This window comes from Abramis brama (genome assembly GCF_963993115.1).
Source record: "Abramis brama genome assembly, chromosome: 15".
Lineage (NCBI taxonomy): Eukaryota > Metazoa > Chordata > Actinopteri > Cypriniformes > Leuciscidae > Abramis > Abramis brama.
In genome coordinates, this window is record NC_139977.1 from 17,181,036 (window position 1) to 17,202,226 (window position 21,191).

General features: G+C 38.6%; 1 protein-coding gene across 2 annotated transcripts in view; it reads left to right on the forward strand.

The window, feature by feature from the left end:
- nrxn2a (neurexin 2a) overlaps positions 1-21,191 on the forward strand; it is a 423,124-nt gene that overhangs the window by 383,897 nt on the left and 18,036 nt on the right. For both annotated transcript variants that reach the window (XM_084137438.1, XM_084137437.1), the window contains exons 18-19: positions 15,906-16,077; positions 19,341-19,430. In XM_084137438.1, coding sequence (XP_083993564.1) covers positions 15,906-16,077; positions 19,341-19,430 — 262 coding nt within the window. The remainder of the gene's footprint in view (positions 1-15,905; positions 16,078-19,340; positions 19,431-21,191) is intronic.

Sequence of the window (21,191 nt, forward strand, 5' to 3'; positions counted from 1 at the left end):
TACCCTAGCAACCGCATAATATGCACTAAAATCATTCACAAAAAAATGATAAGCAACTGCAATGCCCTAGCAACCACCTAAAACACTTGAGCATTGTGGAATAGATTGGTACAGACAGGCAGTTAGTTAGTTAAAGGAATAAAAAAAAAAAAAAAATCGACTTCTGTCCCTGTCCATTCACCCAAAACTTTGATGATTCATAAAGAGATCATAAAAGTAATACATATAGTATGTATGAATTTAGTTAAATACTCTTCTAAAGAGACACAATCACATATGATGAACAGATTTAATTTACATGTAGACATTGATCAATACATACATAGAGCTCATCAAATTTGACAAACGGAAGCTCAACCATGTTTGTGTGACGCAAGAACCAATTAAGTTTGTTCTCGAGCGTCAAATTGACATTTATATGGTTCACCATATTTGATGTGCTCTATGAATTTCATTAAAATATCTTAATTTGTGTATTGAAGATGAACAAAGGTCTTATGGGTTTGGAACAACATGAGGGTAAATGATGACAGAATTTCCTTTTTTGGTTGAACTATCCCTTTAAATCTGGTGCATTGTGATTTGCTTTTGAATTATTTTTGGCGGAAAATAAATGATAACTAAAAAGAATCATGTTAAATCACAGATGTTTTCTGTGAGGATTTGTCTTTCTTGAAAATCTGTTATTTTGGTAACACTTTACTATATGGTTTTATTAGTTCAAATCAATTTATTTATTGGTTAAGTTCTACATATATTCTTTCTATAATTTCTGCTGAATCAACAGGTGTATACCTGTATTATTTTTAAATGAACATTAATAATAATAATAATAATTCATTACATTTATATAGCGCTTTTCTAGGCACTCAAAGCGCTTTACATAGAAGGGGGAATCTCCTCAACCACCACCAATGTGCAGCATCCACTTGGATGATGCGACGGCAGCCATATTGCGCCAGAACGCCCACCACACACCAGCTTACTGGTGGAGAAGTAGTTAACTAAGAAGATTAATAAATGTTGTAAAAAAAAAAAAAAAAAAAACTCATACTACCCTAATGCATTATTCATGAATGCATTCTGCATATGTTAACATATAGAACCTTATTATAAAGTGTTATCAGGGCCAGAATTACCATATGGGAATTTGGGCACAGATCCAAGAGCACATTGTAGGGCCGTGTAAAGGTTTTCATGGTCAAAGATGTCAGGACAAGACTGCAAATGGGATGAGATGGGTGCATGGTTGGGTAGGAAGACCCTCAAACCGCTGTGTCCACTGTTACCACAATATCTTACTCCGGCCCTGAATCCTACCGGTATTAATTTGTGAGAATGTGAATATATAGCTATGCAGGTGTAGCCACCGCCCCCCCACTCCTCAAAGCTCCCCCTGTTCCCTAGCCGCCCACCTTAACCTGCAATTGCTGCCTCTCCTCAATGCAATATTAACATGCGCTGCAATATAAACAGGCCACAAGACTGTTTTTGCTTGCAGCGTCTTGCCCATGTGCATGCCGCAATAGAGATGTGCCTTCAGGCTAGATTAGTCACAAGTCAGTCCTTCATCCTGTGCCCAGACTTTAATTAGACTCTCTCCTCTCTTCTTCCTCTGCTGCACTGAGGATAGCATCCGTCTATCCTTTTGTTTTCTCCATCCTCTCCCCAGAATTTCAATAACTTTCCGGGGCCTCATTTGTTTTATACAAATAATTTTTTTTACTCACTCTTCAAGATGGGTCTCTTGGACACCTAGCTCATTTACACCGAGACAACTAGAGCCCTCCTGTCAAGCCTTACCATTCATGAGATTGTTTTCTCTTTGCAAAAATTTTGATCTGTCCTATTACCAACAGTCAGTCACATTGGTCGCCTGTGGGGAGAGCCGGGCCATGCAGCAAGATGTCTAGACGTAGTCTAGTGGATTAAGGCCATTTCATTCCTCACATTAGGAGGTCTGACTCAGTGCAGCCACAAAGCCACAGGTCATGACACTTTAGGTGACAAAGCGGCCTGTAGCCACACTGCATTTTCATTTGAAAATCTCATGAGACAGTGTCGTCATGAAACTTCAAGAACACTAACCCAAAACGGCAAATGACAAGGGCAGTTTAGTAATGGAAAAAAATAAATTCCATTATTCCAGATGAGAGGGTAGCTAATAACTTTGCATTCAAGTGGGCTCCTGCATCAGATCCGCGTCGCACACAAAAACAGAGCAGCTCATTAAGAGGAAAGTACTAGAAGAGTAGGCTGTATTGTGGCAGGGCGTTCAACTGCAGAAAAAAAAAAGACGGGAATTTTATGTGGGACATGCCAAGAATAAAAATGCACTCTAGTGAAAAGCTTTTTCAGCATCCAGACTTAAAAGGATGTGTTTCATTACCAGCCAATGTGGCCAATATGAGTCCCAGTCATCTACCTCTAGAGCGCCATCTTAATGAAAACTCTTGTAGCACCCATTTCCCAAAGCTGCCATTAACATGAAGCTAAAGGTTTCAAGACATATTGCCACAGTGCAGCTCTTGGCTGCATCCGAAATTGCATACTCTGAGTAGTAGGTACTTATTTTGAATAAGTAATTTGCGAATGCGAAAAGTATGTTCTTCATCAGGGATGGGCAACTTCGGTCCTGGTGGACCACTGACCTGCAGAGTTTAGCTCCAACCCTGATAAAAACTCACCTGCCTGTAGTTTTCTAGTAATCCTGAAGACATTGATCAGCTTGTTCAGGTGTGTTTGATTAGAGTGGAGTTAAACTCTGCTGGACAGTGGCCCTGCAGGAGTTGCCCATTCATGTTCGATATAGTATGAATCCGTATTAATTTTGATAGCAAATTTTGATTTAGAGTCATAGCCTTCTGACTAAAATGCCATTTAGTTTTAGTCATATTTTAGTCATCTGAAATGTTTTAGTTTTAATCTAGTTTTAGTCAACTAAATATCATAAGATTTTACAATAGATTTAGTCAACTAAAATCTAAAAGTCAGTTAATAAGAAACAGATACTAAGAAATGCTACATACTGAAATTGAATAAAGTAATCAAATGTAAAATAACAGTGCATAGTCTTCCTTGTATAAAACCTTTTTAAAGCTACTTAAGTTACTCAAGAGCAAGGAGTGATTTTCTCTTTGTCTTTTCTTGTTTGAATTAACATTAAGGACTCAGACAGCAGCAGGTTTAGGCTACTGTCACTTTAAGACAGAGGTGGGCACAAATACATCAAAAACTATTTTGTTACAAACTACAAATACTGGCTCATGAAATGTAACAAAATAAAATACAAAATACTGATGTGAAAAATGTATTTAAATAAAATACAAGTAATTAGTATTTTGAAAATACAAAAATACTCCCACAATAATCTTAAGTCTTCTTTTTTATTACTGAAAGGTCAATAACACAAATAGTAGCAATAACACAAATATGAGAAATGTGTAAATTCAAAATGGCGAAGTAGCAAAATAAAAAAGCATGGGCATTGGGCATTTCACTAAATCTCTACAGGGCCTGAAATAGCTCCCTCTGACGTTAATGGCATGTATAGCTAAGTTCACATCAATGGTGTGGTAGGCTGCCCTTAATAGCAAAACGTGTTTGATGTAGGCTACGTAGCCATATTATCACTGTTACTCTACTCGTGCTTTAAAGGGATACTCCACTTTTTTTGGGAAATAGGTTCATTTTACAACTCCCCCAGAATTAAACAGTTGAGTTTTTACCGTTTTTGAATCCATTCAGCCCATCTCCGGGTCTGGCGGTCCCACTTTTAGAATAGCTTAGCATAGATCATTGAACCAGACAAGACCATTAGCACTTCTCTCAAAAAAATGACCAGAGTTTTGATATTTTTCCTATTTAAAACTTGACTCTTCTGTAGTTACATCGTAAGACAGACGAAAAATGAAAAGTTGTGATTTTCTAGGCTGATATAGCTAGGAACTATACTCTCATGCCTGCGTAATAATCAAGAAACTTTGCTGCCGTACCATGAGTCCAGCAGGCGTAATGATATGACGCAGCGCCTGAAAAAATGTTAGTCTAATAGGTTAGACAAACTTAGTCCCGGTCACGTTGGATGTTATACCGAGCTGGGGACTATTTTCAGGCGCTGCGTCATATCATTACGCCTGCTGGACTCATGGTACGGCAGCAAAGTTCCTTGATTATTACGCAGGAATGAGAGTATAGGTCCACAGCCATATCAGCCTAGAAAATCGCAACTTTTCATTTTCCGTCGGTCTTAGTACACAATGTAACTACAGTAGAGTCAAGTTTTAAATAGGAAAAATATCAAAACTCTTTGGTAATTTTTTTGAGAGAGATGCTAATGGTCCTGTCCGATTCAATGATCTATGCTAAGCTATGCTAAAAGTGGTATCGCCAGACCTGGAGATCGGCAGAATGGATTCGAAAACGGTAAAACTCAGCTGTTTAACTCTGGAGGAGTTGTAAAATGAACATATTTCCAAAAAAACTGGAGTATCTCTTTAAGAGGAGCAGCGCCACTACTTCTCCTGTGTTCAAAACTCATTCACTTCTTGGAGGGAGCCCGGTCTACAGGGTGTCGAGTGATTTTCGTGCATCTAACCTGGACATTGCCATTGGCAACATCAGACCGAAAATATGGCAAAATCATTTACTATGGTGATTTTTCTTAAGTATTTAAGTATTTGAAATACTCTAAATACACTCCCTCAAAATATTTTGTTACAAACTACATTTTATTTTTTCCACTCCTGCAAAATACAAATTACAAAATACACTAAAGTAATTAAATACGTATTTAAAATACATTTAATTGAAATACTGCCCATGTCTGCTTTAAGAATTAATACATAACAAATACAATTTTCGCCAAACTATCTACTTTCACTTAAGACATAACAAGACTGTTTAAATGAATGCTCACCAAAATGTGCAGTTTGATATACAGTGAGGAAAATAAGTATTTGAACATCCTGCTATTTTGCAAGTTCTCCCACTTGGAAATCATGGAGGGGTCTGAAATTGTCATCGTAGGTGCATGTCCACTGTGAGAGACATAATCTAAAAAAAAAAATCCAGAAATCACAATATATGATTTTTTAACTATTTCTTTGTATGATACAGCTGCAAATAAGTATTTGAACTCCTGTCTATCAGCTAGAATTCTGACCCTCAAAGACCTGTTAGTCTGCCTTTAAAATGTCCACCTCCACTCCATTTATTATCCTAAATTAGATGCACCTGTTTGAGGTCGTTAGCTGCATAAAGACACCTGTCCACCCCATACAATCAGTAAGAATCCAACTACTAACATGGCCAAGACCAAAGAGCTGTCCAAAGACACTAGAGACAAAATTGTACACCTCCACAAGGCTGGAAAGGGCTACGGGGAAATTGCCAAGCAGCTTGGTGAAAAAAGGTCCACTGTTGGAGCAATCATTAGAAAATGGAAGAAGCTAAACATGACTTGTCATTCTCCCTCGGACTGGGGTTCCATGCAAGATCTCACCTCGTGGGGTCTCAATGATCCTAAGAAAGGTGAGAAATCAGCCCAGAACTACACGGGAGGAGCTGGTCAATGACCTGAAAAGAGCTGGGACCACCGTTTCCAAGGTTACTGTTGGTAATACACTAAGACGTCATGGTTTGAAATCATGCATGGCACGGAAGGTTCCCCTGCTTAAACCAGCACATGTCAAGGCCCGTCTTAAGTTTGCCCATGACCATTTGGATGATCCAGAGGAGTCATGGGAGAAAGTCATGTGGTCAGATGAGACCAAAATAGAACTTTTTGGTCATAATTCCACTAAACGTGTTTGGAGGAAGAAGAATGATGAGTACCATCCCAAGAACACCATCCCTACTGTGAAGCATGGGGGTGGTAGAATCATGCTTTGGGGGTGTTTTTCTGCACATGGGACAGGGCGACTGCACTGTATTAAGGAGAGGATGACCGGGGCCATGTATTGCAAGATTTTGGGGAACAACCTCCTTCCCTCAGTTAGAGCATTGAAGATGGGTCGATGCTGGGTCTTCCAACATGACAATGACCCGAAGCACACAGCCAGGATAACCAAGGAGTGGCTCTGTAAGAAGCATATCAAGGTTCTGGCGTGGCCTAGCCAGTCTCCAGACCTAAACCCAATAGAGAATCTTTGGAGGGAGCTCAAACTCCGTGTTTCTCAGCGACAGCCCAGAAACCTGACTGATCTAGAGAAGATCTGTGTGGAGGAGTGGGCCAAAATCCCTCCTGCAGTGTGTGCAAACCTGGTGAAAAACTACAGGAAACGTTTGACCTCTGTAATTGCAAACAAAGGCTACTGTACCAAATATTAACATTGATTTTCTCAGGTGTTCAAATACTTATTTGCAGCTGTATCATACAAATAAATAGTTAAAAAATCATACATTGTGATTTCTGGATTTTTTTTTTTTGATTATGTCTCTCACAGTGGACATGCACCTACGATGACAATTTCAGACCCCTCCATGATTTCTAAGTGGGAGAACTTGCAAAATAGCAGGGTGGTCAAATACTTATTTTCCTCACTGTATTTTTGTTTGTGTTTGTTCTTTCAAGTGTGATAAGAAGTTTGTGTAATAAGAAGTATGCAATTTCGGATGCAGCTGTAGTGTAACGACTTAATTTTCATAAACTAAATAAAACTATGGTATGGTTTAAAAAAACAGGTTGTTCAGGAATCTTCGTTATGACGTCATTGCCATAATTCACATATTACAGCCTATGTTTACATATCAAAGCCTATTCAGTATTCAGCACTCATTTCACATGCAAGTTTGTCAATCATAATTAATCATAGAATTAAAGGTATAGCTTGTGTCATTTTAAGGGACTGCAGAAAATGGTTATTTAAACTCTATATGTAAAATATTAGATATATTGATTAAATTTTGAGATATGGGTGCTCAAAAATGAATGCAAGTTTGCTGTCGATTGTGGAGGGTCAGGATTTAAGTAGACTAAATGCTTGGAGAAGTCCGGCATTCTTCACCAGAGAGTCTGTCATTTTCAACGGAAGATTGAGTTATGACAGTTTGATTAAACATTACAAGGTAAACAAAAGGTAAAAGCGAAACACATACATGGATGAATTGTTCACAATAAGATTTAGACCATGCATTTACAAAACACATGTGTGAAACATTTAAATAAGAGATTTTGTTTAACTCGTGTCGTTCCAAACCCGCAAGACTTTTGTTCATCTTCGGAACACAAATGAAGATATTTTTGATGAAATCTGAGAGATTTCTGTCCCTCCATGACATCTACGCAACTACCACTTTGTCACTTCAAAAAATTAATGAAGAGATCATAAAACTAATCCATATGAATAGAGCGTTGATATCGAGCCGAGCCGAGTCGAGTCGAGTTGAGCTGGTACTGGTAATGGAAAAGCACCATTAGACACCAAATACAAATGATTTGATATGTAGAGGGATTTTGAGCTCATTTCATTTTGTCAAATTACTCGGTGCTTAAAAATCAAATCCCCCGAGAGAACAATGGCACTTGTCTCTTTAAGCCCACTCCGATTGACTGTGAAGGTCATGTTCAGTGACTCCCATTAGCCCGCAGTGTGTGTGGGTAAACAGACAGGTGAGCCCATGCGTTAGAGCAGCACTGCCAAAGGTCACAATCTCTGGCCCTCGCTTGACGCTCCTTGCCCACCCTCCACACACCGATCGGGAAGACATGTTTACCTTTAATTAGTGTTATCGGTAATATGCAGAGCAGCCTGTCTCTTATCAGATAGACTCTGAACTGCCAGAACAAAAGCCTGTGGTTAAATTTGCCTCAAGGGTTTACAGGCTCTCTTATTCAAAATTAGCCTCCTTAATAGTCATTGTCTCCTCCGCTTTACCTCGCCTTTGCTCCTCCAGAAAGTAGGGCAGGCGTTTTCAAAGCACTCATGCAAATGAAAAGAGGGCTATTCCATTTTAGAGGGAGAGAACACAAACACGTCGCCACGAAACAAGGTTGTCTGCCTCGATTGGAGTTGAATCGCTGCGGGCTTCCAGTTGTCTTTTTAGGATGATTTTTTAGCTATTGTCTCAAGATGCCGAGTTGAATAGTGGTCATAGGCTCTCTGGGAAGGTAAATGCTGACAGGTAATGAATCTTTCCCAGCTGGTTATTTTTCCTCTGGGTGGTTTTGAAGCAGCCATCATTTTGTGCCAAGGATGCTAACCTCTTGCAGTCTCGAGCAGGAGGCGATCCTTAAACAGTGATTTTGAAAACAACGGCATCTCCATTATGAAGTGCTTTGAAGCATACAGGCTAATTGTGTATTTTCATGAGGCATGATGGTTGATATCACATTTTGATCACTTGATTTCAGTCAGTAGAAATTGTGTGTATTCATCATGTTTTTAATCCAAGAATTGATGGCTGTTTTTTTCCCCACACATAGGGTAGTGAAAAGAAATCGGAATGTTGAGGGACAACAGGACTAGTATGGATTCAGATTTCATATCTGACCTATTGGCAAAATATTCAAACACAACACCATCAGAACTTCATTACACGTCCCTTTAAGGCGGATCAATTCGCTCAGTTATTTTAGACTAGACGTGTAGCTCATAGTCCCTTAATGAGGAAAACTCTGAAATCTCCAAAACTGTGTCAGTATGTTTAATTTCAATCGTATGTTTCTAATCAGCAATACATTCTGGCAGCATTGATTATCATAGGTTTAATTTCTTCAGCTCAAATCATGGTACAATATGTATTTTAGGCTGGTCAAGCTAATGCAAATGCTTTCTAGTTTAAAAAATAAACAGATAATGCCTCTATACAAAAAAAGCAATTGGCTCTTTAAATGAAAGGCAGGCTTCCCTTTCTACAGATGCCATATTGAGCAGTATTATTTCTCCCATTTGTTTCTCATACACACACACACAAAAAAAACCCATCTAAGCAATACTGCAAAGCTCTGCACTGTCTCTGTTTCCCATCTCTCCAGACTATCTGCAGTATCTGTGATACAGTAACTAAGCAGCGAGCAGATGTCTGTGTCTGGGCCGTCCCGTCTCTTCTGGCAGCTCTACAGCCACGATAAATCATGTCCTGCTGGGCTGAAATGGCACAAAAGGTGTTGAGCTTCCCCATGTTGAACAGCACTCATCCTACAAAATCCTTTATAAAGGTTTTAAAAAAAAATGATTAAGATTAAGTACTGAGAAGGAGAGTGTAGCTGGTCTTGGTGAGGTTTGGGCCAACATGAGATAGAGGGAGAAACATGACTTCTGGTGAGGTCTAGCAAAGCTTTTCAAAACCAGGAGCTTTCAGCTGACACTCAATGGCAGGACGTTCAATAGGTCGTTGAAAGACTCAGGAGAACAAAACTGCTCTATCCGAATTAACCCTTATCACAAGTTCTAGTGGCAAGTAATGTGACCAATTCAATGACGTTTCATTTGTTAACAGAAGTAAACTACACTAGTTGAACTAACAATGAAAAATACGGTAACACTTTACAAAAAGGTTCATTAGTTAACATTAGAACTGCACTTATACAGCATTTATTAATCTTTGCTAATGTTAATTTCAACAATTACTAATAGGCTACTTTATTAAAATCTTGCTAACATTAGTTAATGCACTGTGAACTAACATGAACAAACAATGAACAGCTGTATTTTTATAAACTAACGTTAACAAAGATTAACAAATACAGTAACAAATATATTGCTCATAATTAGTTCATGTTAGTAAATATATTAACTAATGTTAACAAATGAAACCTTATTGTAAAGTGTTACGGTGTTACCAAAAATACTTTTACAGCATTTTTTAAATCTTGTGTTATGTTGAAGTTATGTTCATTTCAACATTCACTAATACATTATTAAAATCCAATGTTGTCTGAATATTAATCTAATCTGTTAATATTATTTAATGGACCTAAGCTAACATGAACTAACAATGAACAGTTGTGTTTTTATTAACTAATGTTAACAAAGATTAGTAAATACTGTGACAAATGTATTGCTCATTATTAGTTAATGTTAGTTAATACAACTAACATTAACTAATGGGACCTTATTGTAAAGTGTTACCAAATTTCCCTAGAACTATCTAGCTACTGCAAAGCCCATTTGGACATCTGATACCACAAGTTTCTAGTCATTTAGCTGTCGTTATATATGTATCATTGTTTTATGTAAAATTTTGATTCTTGAGAATTTTAAAGAGCATTTACTGAAAAATAGTCAAAAATAAATTTTTATTTATTTATTTGTTTATTTTGAAATATTATTGATGTTACAAAATCTCATAAAATCTGGATATATTTAAGAAAATTATATAATGTAATAAATTATTTATATAGTAAAATTCATTATTCAAGTATTTACTTTACTTTGTCAAAATGCATACATTTACATAGACTATGTTTTACATTGATGAAAATTAATATTTTGCATTAAAGCTACAGTATGGTTTTGTTTTTTTCGCCGCTAGGGGTCGCTAACCTCTTACAATAACAAAGGCGTAGATTGATGACGCAGTGATAAGCGGAATCATGGAACTTGCCATCATGCTGATGGATCTAATAATGTTTATGGATGAGTGAATACATTGATGTTTTTAACATGACTGTGGTATGAAGCAGGGCGCGATTGCTAATGAGAGACAGATATCAGTGCCACACGCGAGTCCTGCGGATATAAAGGAATGAGGGCATTTAATTCTACCGAACTACCCGCAAGTGCTGAATTACTACTCACACAGGACAGTTTATTTGATGAATTAAACTTGTTATAATGTTATTCTATGTGTTAGTTTGTTGGCTATATGAGACTAGCAGTAAGCTAGATCAACATTAGAATAACACACTGATCATATTCTAACATTTCATCATGTTGAGCTATATAACATTGATTCATTTTATGTACATTTGCTCACCTGTCTAATAAAGTACATGCAAGAGCGGCGTCTCTGTCAAGTCGAAGTTTGTCGCAAAGCTCTCGGCATCTCGAAAACGCCACGCCAAAATTGATCCTTGTTTTAATTCTCCTTTTGTCCCAAAGTCTGCTAATTGCCATGGTCCATAATGTTTGAACGAAACAGCAACAGCGTGCCGCTAAACATTACGCAGTTGTCCACTTCTGTTGCCTTGTAGGTGACAAGAGACAGGCACTATTTAAAATTGTGAATATTTTTGACCCTTTCTTACACATTTGAAGCCCCTCTGAGTTTCCCCTCTTTAAAAACATTCTTAGAATCGCCACCGGCGTCCATTCGCTCACTCACCTTGTGTGGAGGACATCATCCATTTTAAAGCAGCAATGGGGTTACCCACAGGGCATGGGGCCAGTGAAAGAGTGGAGGGGGATGATTTTGTCCTCTCCTTCAACTTCTGCCCTCATCAGCTTCTATCATAATGCTCCACCTCCTTCCTAGACACTCCGCACTCTCCAAGCTCAAATAGAAGCTGCAGCAGATGTAGCAGCTCAATGCGTGTGTGGTCAGACCTGGGTCAGATAGGAGCAGTGGGCTGATGTGCTTGAGTGGCCATATGAGAGAGAGAGAGAGAGAGAGAGGAGCTTTATTACAGCGCAAGGGCAAATCACTGTGTAGTTCGACAGTTTGACTGTTGCAGTGTGTGTGGGAGATTATATTCACCAAAAGTTACATGTGCTCTGTTTATGACTTACCTAAACTGTAATGCTGTTATGTTTGCTGCAGTGTACATTAATTCAGGGGGGTTTCAAACCTTTTGATGCCATGGACCCTTAGACATGATGATACCTTTGTCCTTTCTAAAATATAGAGGCAGAAATATATTTTTATGAAAAGCTGTTACAGTGTCTCTCTCTACTTCTGAGAAAAATAGTGTAAAACTCCCGCAGTAAAATCATTTTTGTGGCACAACTGTTCAGTAAATTCACCCTAGAGCATGTATCCTTCTCTGCCCTTGTTTATCTGGGCATTTTATTCACATTACCTCCTGCCCTTTATCAAATCAAATCAAGTATATTTGTATAGCGCTTTTCACAATACAGATTGTATCAAAGCAGCTTCACAGTATTAAAATAAAATAATACAACAAAGTTTGTTTCTAGTGGAATTTATTGATTGATAGAATAAAATTAAATATCCCCAAAATATCCCCATATATATAAATAAATAAAAATATTTATATCTTTATAAAAAAAATCCCTCTGTCAGTTTTGTTTTATTTAGTTTTTCCAGATGTTTGACATCTGGGCATTAAAGCCAGGTGTTTTGCACTTTAGTCAGCAGTGACAGCCTGTTGACAGGTTATTCTGTCCTGCCTCAGTAGCAGCGGCCTCTAGAGAGATTAGTCACCCACAATGCCCTTCACTCATATGCATCATCAGTATTGCATCAAACACAGAGGCCCTGGATCATAAATCACTCATTTCTCTTTCTCTCTATAAATGATAGCTTGCATTAGCCTGTTTCTGGCCGTCTGTTATGGTCATGAGATTAAGAGGTCATTGTGCACTTAGGGCACCAATCGGCCCCTTACTTGGGGCCACAGGTTGTGCAGTTTAGAATAAAGGATCCGTTATTCATCTCTTCACTCTGTCCTTCAATATCTCTGTGCTTCATCTTTCAAGTGAGTCCTCAAGCTGCATTGTACAGCTGAGTTTAACAAATAACACTCACTCCTTCTGTCTTTAATTCCTGCTGAGTTCTTTAGAGGACACTTCAAAACTTCAAGACTTAAGGACAGATTTACTAAACAGGGCAAATTAGCGGGAGAGCGCTAAAAAAAAACGTGCAAATGACACGCAAATGAAAGAACACAGACGCAGCCGGATCATTTCCATAATGACCAACGCAATCTACCAGGAGCGGCGCAAATTAGCATCTGGTTTAAGACATGCTTTTCTTTGGGCGTTAAATAGTGGCGCAAGTACCAGTAAATTGACTAGTGCAAACCGTGAATTGCCTTGCATGATTCGTTTAAATACTCTCCTCCCATAAGTTTTGCATCTGAAAGGGAAACTTCTACAAATGCATATGCAAAAGGGTCAGCTGGAAAAATAACCGTCCACGCCTTTCAGTGCTAATTTTTCACTGCGTGTCTTTAGTAAATCCTAACAGTCGGGGTTTTTTTACGCTAAAAAAGGGCTTGCGTTGGCGCAAGCTGTTTGTAAATCTGGCCCTTAATGTTTTTGGACTGTGTCTCAGTCATCGTTCTTATATTTCTGCAAAGAGGTCCAGTTTATCCAAATGTAAAATCCATAATTGCCTGTCAATTGGCTTCCTCTGTCATAGTTAGTCATGCCCTTATTTTTGTGATCAAGTCAAGCATTTTTATCCACATCTTGTTGATTTTCATACCGAGTGAGACATTTTGCTCCCAGTATCGTATGACTAGAAAAGAGCATCTCAAATCAAATGAAAAATAGAGCAAAATGGTGAGTGAGGAGACTGATGAAGTGTTTCATAACATGGTTCCGTCCGAACAACTGAAGCATTAAACTCTCTGTTAAAAAAACTTTTTCATTCTTGTCATTCTTCTACCTGGATTTACTTAAACAAAATGGATTGTGATGGTACAGTGAGTCTGTAACGGCAGAGTGCGTTTGAACTGACATTCAAATTGAATTAGTTCTTTGGGGCAATTTCAGTTACTCATTGTTCCTGTTGAAGTACCTACAGCAGTATTGGATACTGGTGTGCATTTTAACTTACTTAACCAGTAAGAATCAATCAGCATCCAGCAAAAACCAGGCTGGGCCAGCATGAAAATTCATTAGATTATTTGTCTTTCTATGAAAACATAACTTTTCACATTATCTTCTTTGTTTTGTTGTTGTTATTGTTTTAGCTTGACTTTTGTATGAAAGTATAGTTTACCATTTGGCTAAAATCCTCTTGTGTATTCGTTCAGTAGATTAGCCCTCATTGGTATGGTGAGGAGATGTCAATATCAGACCAGCATTAGCACACACTCGCCAGTTTTTTATCTCCGCCCTTTAGACTCCAGAACACACTCTGCATTCACCTCATGCTCTGTTTGATATTTGTCAGACATCAGCATCTCAATGAGAACCTGTCAGTTGAGGTCAGAGGAAGGAAGGAATATATCCAAACTCTAAAGGTGTGTGGAAGTTTTATCAATCCGTGGCTTTGTCAGAAAACACAAAGCACTTTTTTATCGATGCTTTGGCTGTTTCCAGAGACTGATAGTGGCCCATGCTAAAGCTGTGGAATAGTAACGTTACACCCTAACAATGTGACTATAAGAACGAGGTAGCATTTCTGAGGCGTTGAACGTTAAAGTGCGCCACCCAGAGTTGGCTAGTGGCAGGTGGAAGTGTTCTTGGGAGGGAATGAATCACTGTTAAAATAAAAACAGCAGGAAACTGTCAGTAGTTATACATGTCAGGATGTCAGTAGCTGGCGAGTCAGTGTGTGTGTGTGTGTGTGTGTGTGTGTGTGTGTGTGTGTGTGTGTGTGTGTGTGTGCGCCTTTGTGAGAAAGAGCGGTGATGAATGCAAAACATGGAGCCACACACCATTTCCCCTCCTGTATTACAAAGGACATTGCTGAGCTCCTCTCCTAAGGGTGAGCCACTGTACCATGACCAGATGTTTCTCTTTGCTCGCAAGATATTCTCCATCGCTCTCGCTATCATTCATTTCATTTATTGTCATATCCAATACTAGGTCTTGTGATGGTGCATGTTATATCTAACTGTTATATCCACGTGCAAAACTATATATTTTCAAAATCGACTTGTTGGTGGTTGCCTGAACAACTAGTCAACTAATTGGTCTTAAAGAAAGCACTGTTTAATTGCAGGGCTTCCTTGTTTCAGGTTCACCTGAACCCAATCATACACATTTTGTAAGGGGCGTTTGCAAACTGTCTAGCTGTCAGCACACTAATTAATACATCTCTAATAAATATATATATATATATATATATATATATATATTAAAAAATACATGTATATGGTGGTTTCTTCAACTTTCCAAACAAGCTGTAATTTTATTCACGTCAAAAAAAAATTGTGTGCATTTATGGTACATTAAAGCTGCATTCCATAACTTTTTTAGATTAAAAATGATCCAAAATAAATTTTTGAGCAAGTACATAACCAGCCAGTGTTCAAAACTGCTTGCCTTAGCTCGATTCAAAACGGTAAGCTTGTAATAATGTTTTTAATTCCAGTGGTACTGGTGGATAAATATCGGAAGGGCATTAAATGTAGTCACGCAATGCTGATGTTGTTAACATTAACAATTTGAGAATAAAGTATAATTTGCATGGTTTGACGTGATATGATAAGCGATTGTTAGATTTAATCGGCGTGATTTACTGCAATGCTTTTTTTCCCTTAGTTGGTCAGAACAAAAGTGAATGTTACTTGTTCAGAACATTTTCCGGTGAACATTCTTATGTTGGTCATACTTCCAAAAAGTATAATCTGTGATTCTGAATGACAGTATCCACATCTGCGCAGTGAATGACAGACGCACATTCTCCTCAAAACATTGGATTCATCCGCGCTGTGCCGTGCCGAGGCACAACCCACGTAAAGCTGATAATTCCGCGAATAACTGCAATTGCAGATTTCAAACAGAGAGGAAAAACTACGGACTGCAGCTTTAAATGCTAGTTATTACATTTTTGAAGGCAAGGGATTTTATTTTATTTTATTTTATTGTTTCCACTACAATGTCAATGAAAAAAGAATACACCTGTGATGTATCCATTCATGCTGTTGGACATTATTAAGGATTAAATAAATTGGTGATAGTGAAAAAGTGTATTTGGACAAAAAGTACACAAGACCAAATGTTCCTGCAATCTAAGTAAACTAGTCAACCTCACTTATCGACTAGTCAACCATCATGACTCAGCCTCAATGTCCACCTATGAATAAATTGTCCATTCTTACACAGGAACAAGGGAAGGTCGGCGTGATCTTCAATGTGGGTACAGATGACATCACCATAGATGAGCCTGCTGTTACCGTGAACGACGGCAAGTACCACGTGGTTCGCTTTACACGTAGCGGTGGCAACGCCACCCTCCAAGTGGATAACCAGCCCGTCATTGAGCGCTTCCCATCAGGTAAGTCCCCGTGGAGGACGGGGAAAGCCATCTGGGGGGGGGGAATCCCATTACACGTGTGGTTGGTAGAAATACTGGGAGCAGCTTCCCCTGGGACTGGACACATGGGGTCAGAGAGAGACACTGTATATTTCCACTCGCAAATCAGTGGGACGTTGTTTGAAGCCATTGGCCTGGATTTGCATCCATGTTGGAGGCATGCCTTATTGAGGGGTACAAATTGATTTATAATTTCAAATGCAAATTATTTAGGTTTGATGTGCGCCATTTTTACCCTCAAACTCTTCCCAGAGAATGTATGAGTCACCACATGCAGCGCCTAGATAACCACCGCATGCACAATCTAATAACAAATGCAAATTGACACATTTCCCCCCAAGCTGCCTTGCCTAATACATTCAGCCCGAGATGGATTTGGATCCTTTACAGTTCTCAACTTTAGCCAGCTTTGCTCTAGGCGGGCTGAAGAAGGTGTCTCTGTGCCTGTGAAGATCCACCATCCCTGAACTGCGTGCGAACTTTGAACCACAAAGCGCGCTTTCATTTTTTAGCGTTAGCCAAAACGCCTCTCGCAGGTTGCTCTTTGTACCCTCGAATATCCCAAGTTGTGGTATAGTCGGCGCCGTAAACAGATATTGCACAGCCTTAAACTTTTGTAACAAGCCTTGATTGATGATCTCAACCCTGCAGTAGTCGTTCCCGTGAACCGTCCCCGTCCTATACAAACATCTCGCTCTGCAGTCCCCTGGCCTTGTGTGCTTTCCAATTAAACTTGAGCAAACTCTCTCTCTCCCCACTGTGTGCTCAGGGAGCTGCCTTCCTCTCATAGATGCTGTTTCACAGGAAGACATTTTCTCCGTCTCTAATAGCAATCCTGTCTTTCCCGTCCTCGTTTTTTTTTTTCAATCGGTTTCTCAGATGTGCTGCTTCACGCCGGGTTAGTGCAGCGTCAAGAAGTCCTTGCAAAAATATAGCTCTAGCCAAATAAAGCGGCGCCTCTGCTCACCTGCTACACTCCTTCCACCCCCGCGTGTGGGGTCTTGTTTCGAAATTGCCAGAGGTTGAATGGCGCTGCGTCCCTGCAGCTCGGGCTTGAGATTCCGTCTGATTTCTGAAAGGGAAAATTGGTTTTCTACTGCTGCGACATAGGCTTCCCATCCGCCAAGTCTCCCCCTAAGCCCCCTCAGGAGGTGAGAGTCAGATGGGGCGGCCTTTCCAAAGCGAAGGGATAAAGCCCAGCTTCAAAGTCGTCACAGTCATGTCATGCTTCCTTTAAAACTGAGTTATGCGCATTTAAATGGAATGGCACAGCTTTTATGTGGCACCTGTCATCCCGGGGATTTAAAAACGATGATATTGGTCTTGCGTGTCATCCAACACTCGCAAAGCTCACGTGTGTAAACGAAGCTGGCTGTGTATCTCTTAGATTAGCGGGCTCGATTAATTCAGTTAATTAAAACGGAGGATTAGATAACCGGATATGTTCCCCGGTGGCAGATTTGTTGCTCCCTGCGGACACAGGCACAACTGACCGCTCGCCTCTGTGTTTTGCTCAGCACACCATTACATTGCCTTATAAATAAGAATCTAGTGAAAATCAGTGAATAGCAATCCATCAGCCTTGATTGGTTTGTTTTTCCTTTTTTTGTCGCTTACTCACGGACGAGACCTATTTCAAGTTTTTTTTGAAGGTTCAGCACAGAATTTACCACACATGAGCTCTTTTAACAGGCTTATGGGAGTGGGAGGTTTGGCCCTCATTCAGGTTGCAGGGTGGGTAGGACGAACGGAAAGGCTTGTATCACACGGCTGTCATAGAAGGAACATGACACAGTATGTGGTATGTCAAAAAAAATCTGTTAACGCATGGCATACCAACATCTTCCTTCAAGAAAGAATAGTTTTAACTGCAAAATGACTTATTAATGGCTGTGTCTGAATTTCTGCACTTTCGTAGTATGTGGGTCAATGGCGCTACTCTCATCTTTTTTGTTGTCTATTAAATACACTTCTTTTAGGATGAGCATATTTTTCAACAAAAAAATAGTTTTTAATTTTTTAATTATTATTATTATTTATTTAATTCATTTTTACATTTCTAAGGGGGGGGGGGGGGTCTAATATCCAATCTGATATTTTGATTTATTATTATTTCTTAGAATCTCTATTATTCATTCATTCATTTTTACTTTTACTATGTATTTACTGTTACACCATGTCACATGGTCATTAAATGTTGAGTTTTATTGAAATTAGTCATTAAGTCTTATTGAAAATGGTACAAAAGTTTTTAAATCATACTGTATGAAAACAACATGAATTCAAAGAGTTCTTTTCTTAGAAGTTGGCACATGCTTTGAAGTAGATTTTTAAAAGATTTTACATTTTTCTTTATCATGAACACTCTTATATGTCATTGCCCCATGTACTGAATTTGATGAAGGAAAGGTTCTGGGAATGTCACGGCCGCTGCAAAGTTATATAGTGATGTTTTAGAAGACATGAACGTCATTGCGTGTCAAAAATATTGACCAAGCCATTGTAATAAGAGGCATTAGGATAACGTGGATTTTGACAGGATAATGGTGGAGAGCAGAGAAGAGAAAACGGTGAAATTAAGAGATTGTTCTTTTGAGTGAGTAACAGGACCCGCAAGCTCATTGTAGCTCTGATGAAGGGATCTGTCAGAAAAAGGGAACGGTCTCTTATCTGGCAGCCATGACACCGAGTCGATCACAGCTTTTGTGTCTTTTTATGATTACACGTTTGCTAATTTATGCAGGTACCTCAAGATGTTGATACTAGATGCAGAACTGATTGCATTGTTCGCACTTTGATTTCTTGTAGAGACCAGAAAATGTCTTCCGGAGCAGTTTTAACACTACCATTGTATAGCTTCACATTATAATATGTGACATTATCACTGATATCTTTGTTGTCCTATTGATTGTATGAAATTTTCCTCAAGTATTATTCGCTAAGATGACATCACAATTAACAGACCAAAACTAGAAGATAAACGATCACTAAATATGTCCTCAAAGCTTTCTAAACAGAATTAAACATGCTCTAATTAGTCTCAAGCTTCTAAACTGTCTAATAACTAAGTGCAATCCACCTTAAAACAACATAACTACCAGCATAAAGCTCGTTTAGACTTCCTAACTTGCTAAACTTGATAGTCTTGTTGCCATGTTTTTAACCATGTGACGCTTGAACTTCCAGATATTAACCTCTTATCTGTCTCTCTAAATTCTTTGAAGGGAACATTGATAATGAACGGCTTGCAATAGCCAGGCAAAGAATTCCATACAGACTTGGTCGGGTAGTTGACGAGTGGCTACTCGACAAAGGTAATAAAAATGGATTAATTAAACAATGACTTAATGACTTATTAAGGCTCTGTAAGAGGTGCAGTTCCCTTAAAACCGCAAAGCTGCGAGCCATTTTGAATTATAAACTTCCAAAAAAATCAAACCTTTTGCATTGGCATACAGTGGGCCAAAACAAACTGTGAATTGTGGCTGCCCACATACAAGCTAAATCCAATTGGTCATTTCCATGTGGCTTGTGCTTTTCATATCATATTCTTAAGTTAGAACTGCACCACTTCAGAGATAAAGGTTTAATCTTAAACATAATCCCTGACTAACCTCTAACAACGCACCATAACTGCAACAACTGTCTGTAAATAGTTTATTTTTCTTGCTGTCTTATGTTTTCCTTCTGTGATCCCCTCTGACTTCGCTAATTTTGAAGTAAGATGATTTAAAAAAAAAACAAAAAACAAAAAAAACACTAACTCTTACCAAAGAAAAATATAATTATCTTTTCCAACCCCAAGCAGTTAAAGGGACTATTGCTTTTTTTGTCATTCTAACACTTAAAATCAGAATAAAGTTTCAAAATCCCCTTTAACCCTTTGAGTCTAATGAAAACAAAACAGATTATGTTATTCTGACCTTTTGCTTAATAGTCTAAAACTCAACCGTGTAGATATCTTTGGACCTGTGAGACATCTGTAAACAGATGAATCCTGCATGGTATTTGGTTTTCCCCAAGAAACCTTCTCAGTTATTAAAGTGCAGAAACGATCTCAGACACCTGCGTCAGCACATTATCAAAGGATATTGGGCAGTAATGCTCTACTGGATGTGTAAGTTTTCAGACTTTTTGGTTGGTTGCGCCTTTTTCATCTATATGCAAACTTCTTTTTCTATTCATGTGCTGAGCTAACATCACATCTAAATGTTAAGTGTAAAACAAATACACTTGAACTGTTTTTTTAATGGAAAACTGACCTTTCTAGGTCTGCATACCTTTGTTGATTGAACTCAATAACATGCAGAGTATAACGTGATCCAAAGTTCAGTTCTACATTTGTCTAAAAGTCATTTTCAGATGTTTGTGCATCCAACTAACATATTTTGTCAATATATGATTGTATATATATATATATATATATATATGCAATGAGTATTTCCTCTTGGCATGATTTGATTTCCACCGCTCGATATAAATAGGGCACTAAACTAAAGCTAATTCCGTCTTAAACCCCCCTAAATACTAACTCAGAGGGTTAAACAGTCTAAATATTAATGAAAGACATTTTCGTTGCCAAATGAGAGGAAAATTGCTGTCAGCCTTTGCACATTCATATGTGATTTACAATGTCCCTTTAACATGTGTAATTATTTATCAGGTCTAATCTTTAAGTAATGATAATGACACAAAGCCCTCATACATCAGGTCTGTGTCCTGTATGACTGTGGTGACTGGGTTTTGTGTGTGAAATTTGTGTCTGCCTCATGCTCTGTATCTCAAAGGCTCTTTGGTCTCCTCATTCTCCTCCATTAAATGTTCTAACCTCTGTCACTGGCTCTCGCACATTTAGCTGCAAAGAAAAGATCTGTCCAACCTTGAGTTAATCACAAAAAAACCTTTTTTGCCTTTTCTCCAGACATGCGAGAAAATTAAATCTCATTGCACATTTTAAATAGCAGTGGAAGGATTAATGCACCTAAATATGAATATTCTGTCGTTATTTTCTCAAATCTCTCATGTCGTTCCAAACATACGCAAGACACAAAAGGAGAAATTTTAGATGCTGTCCT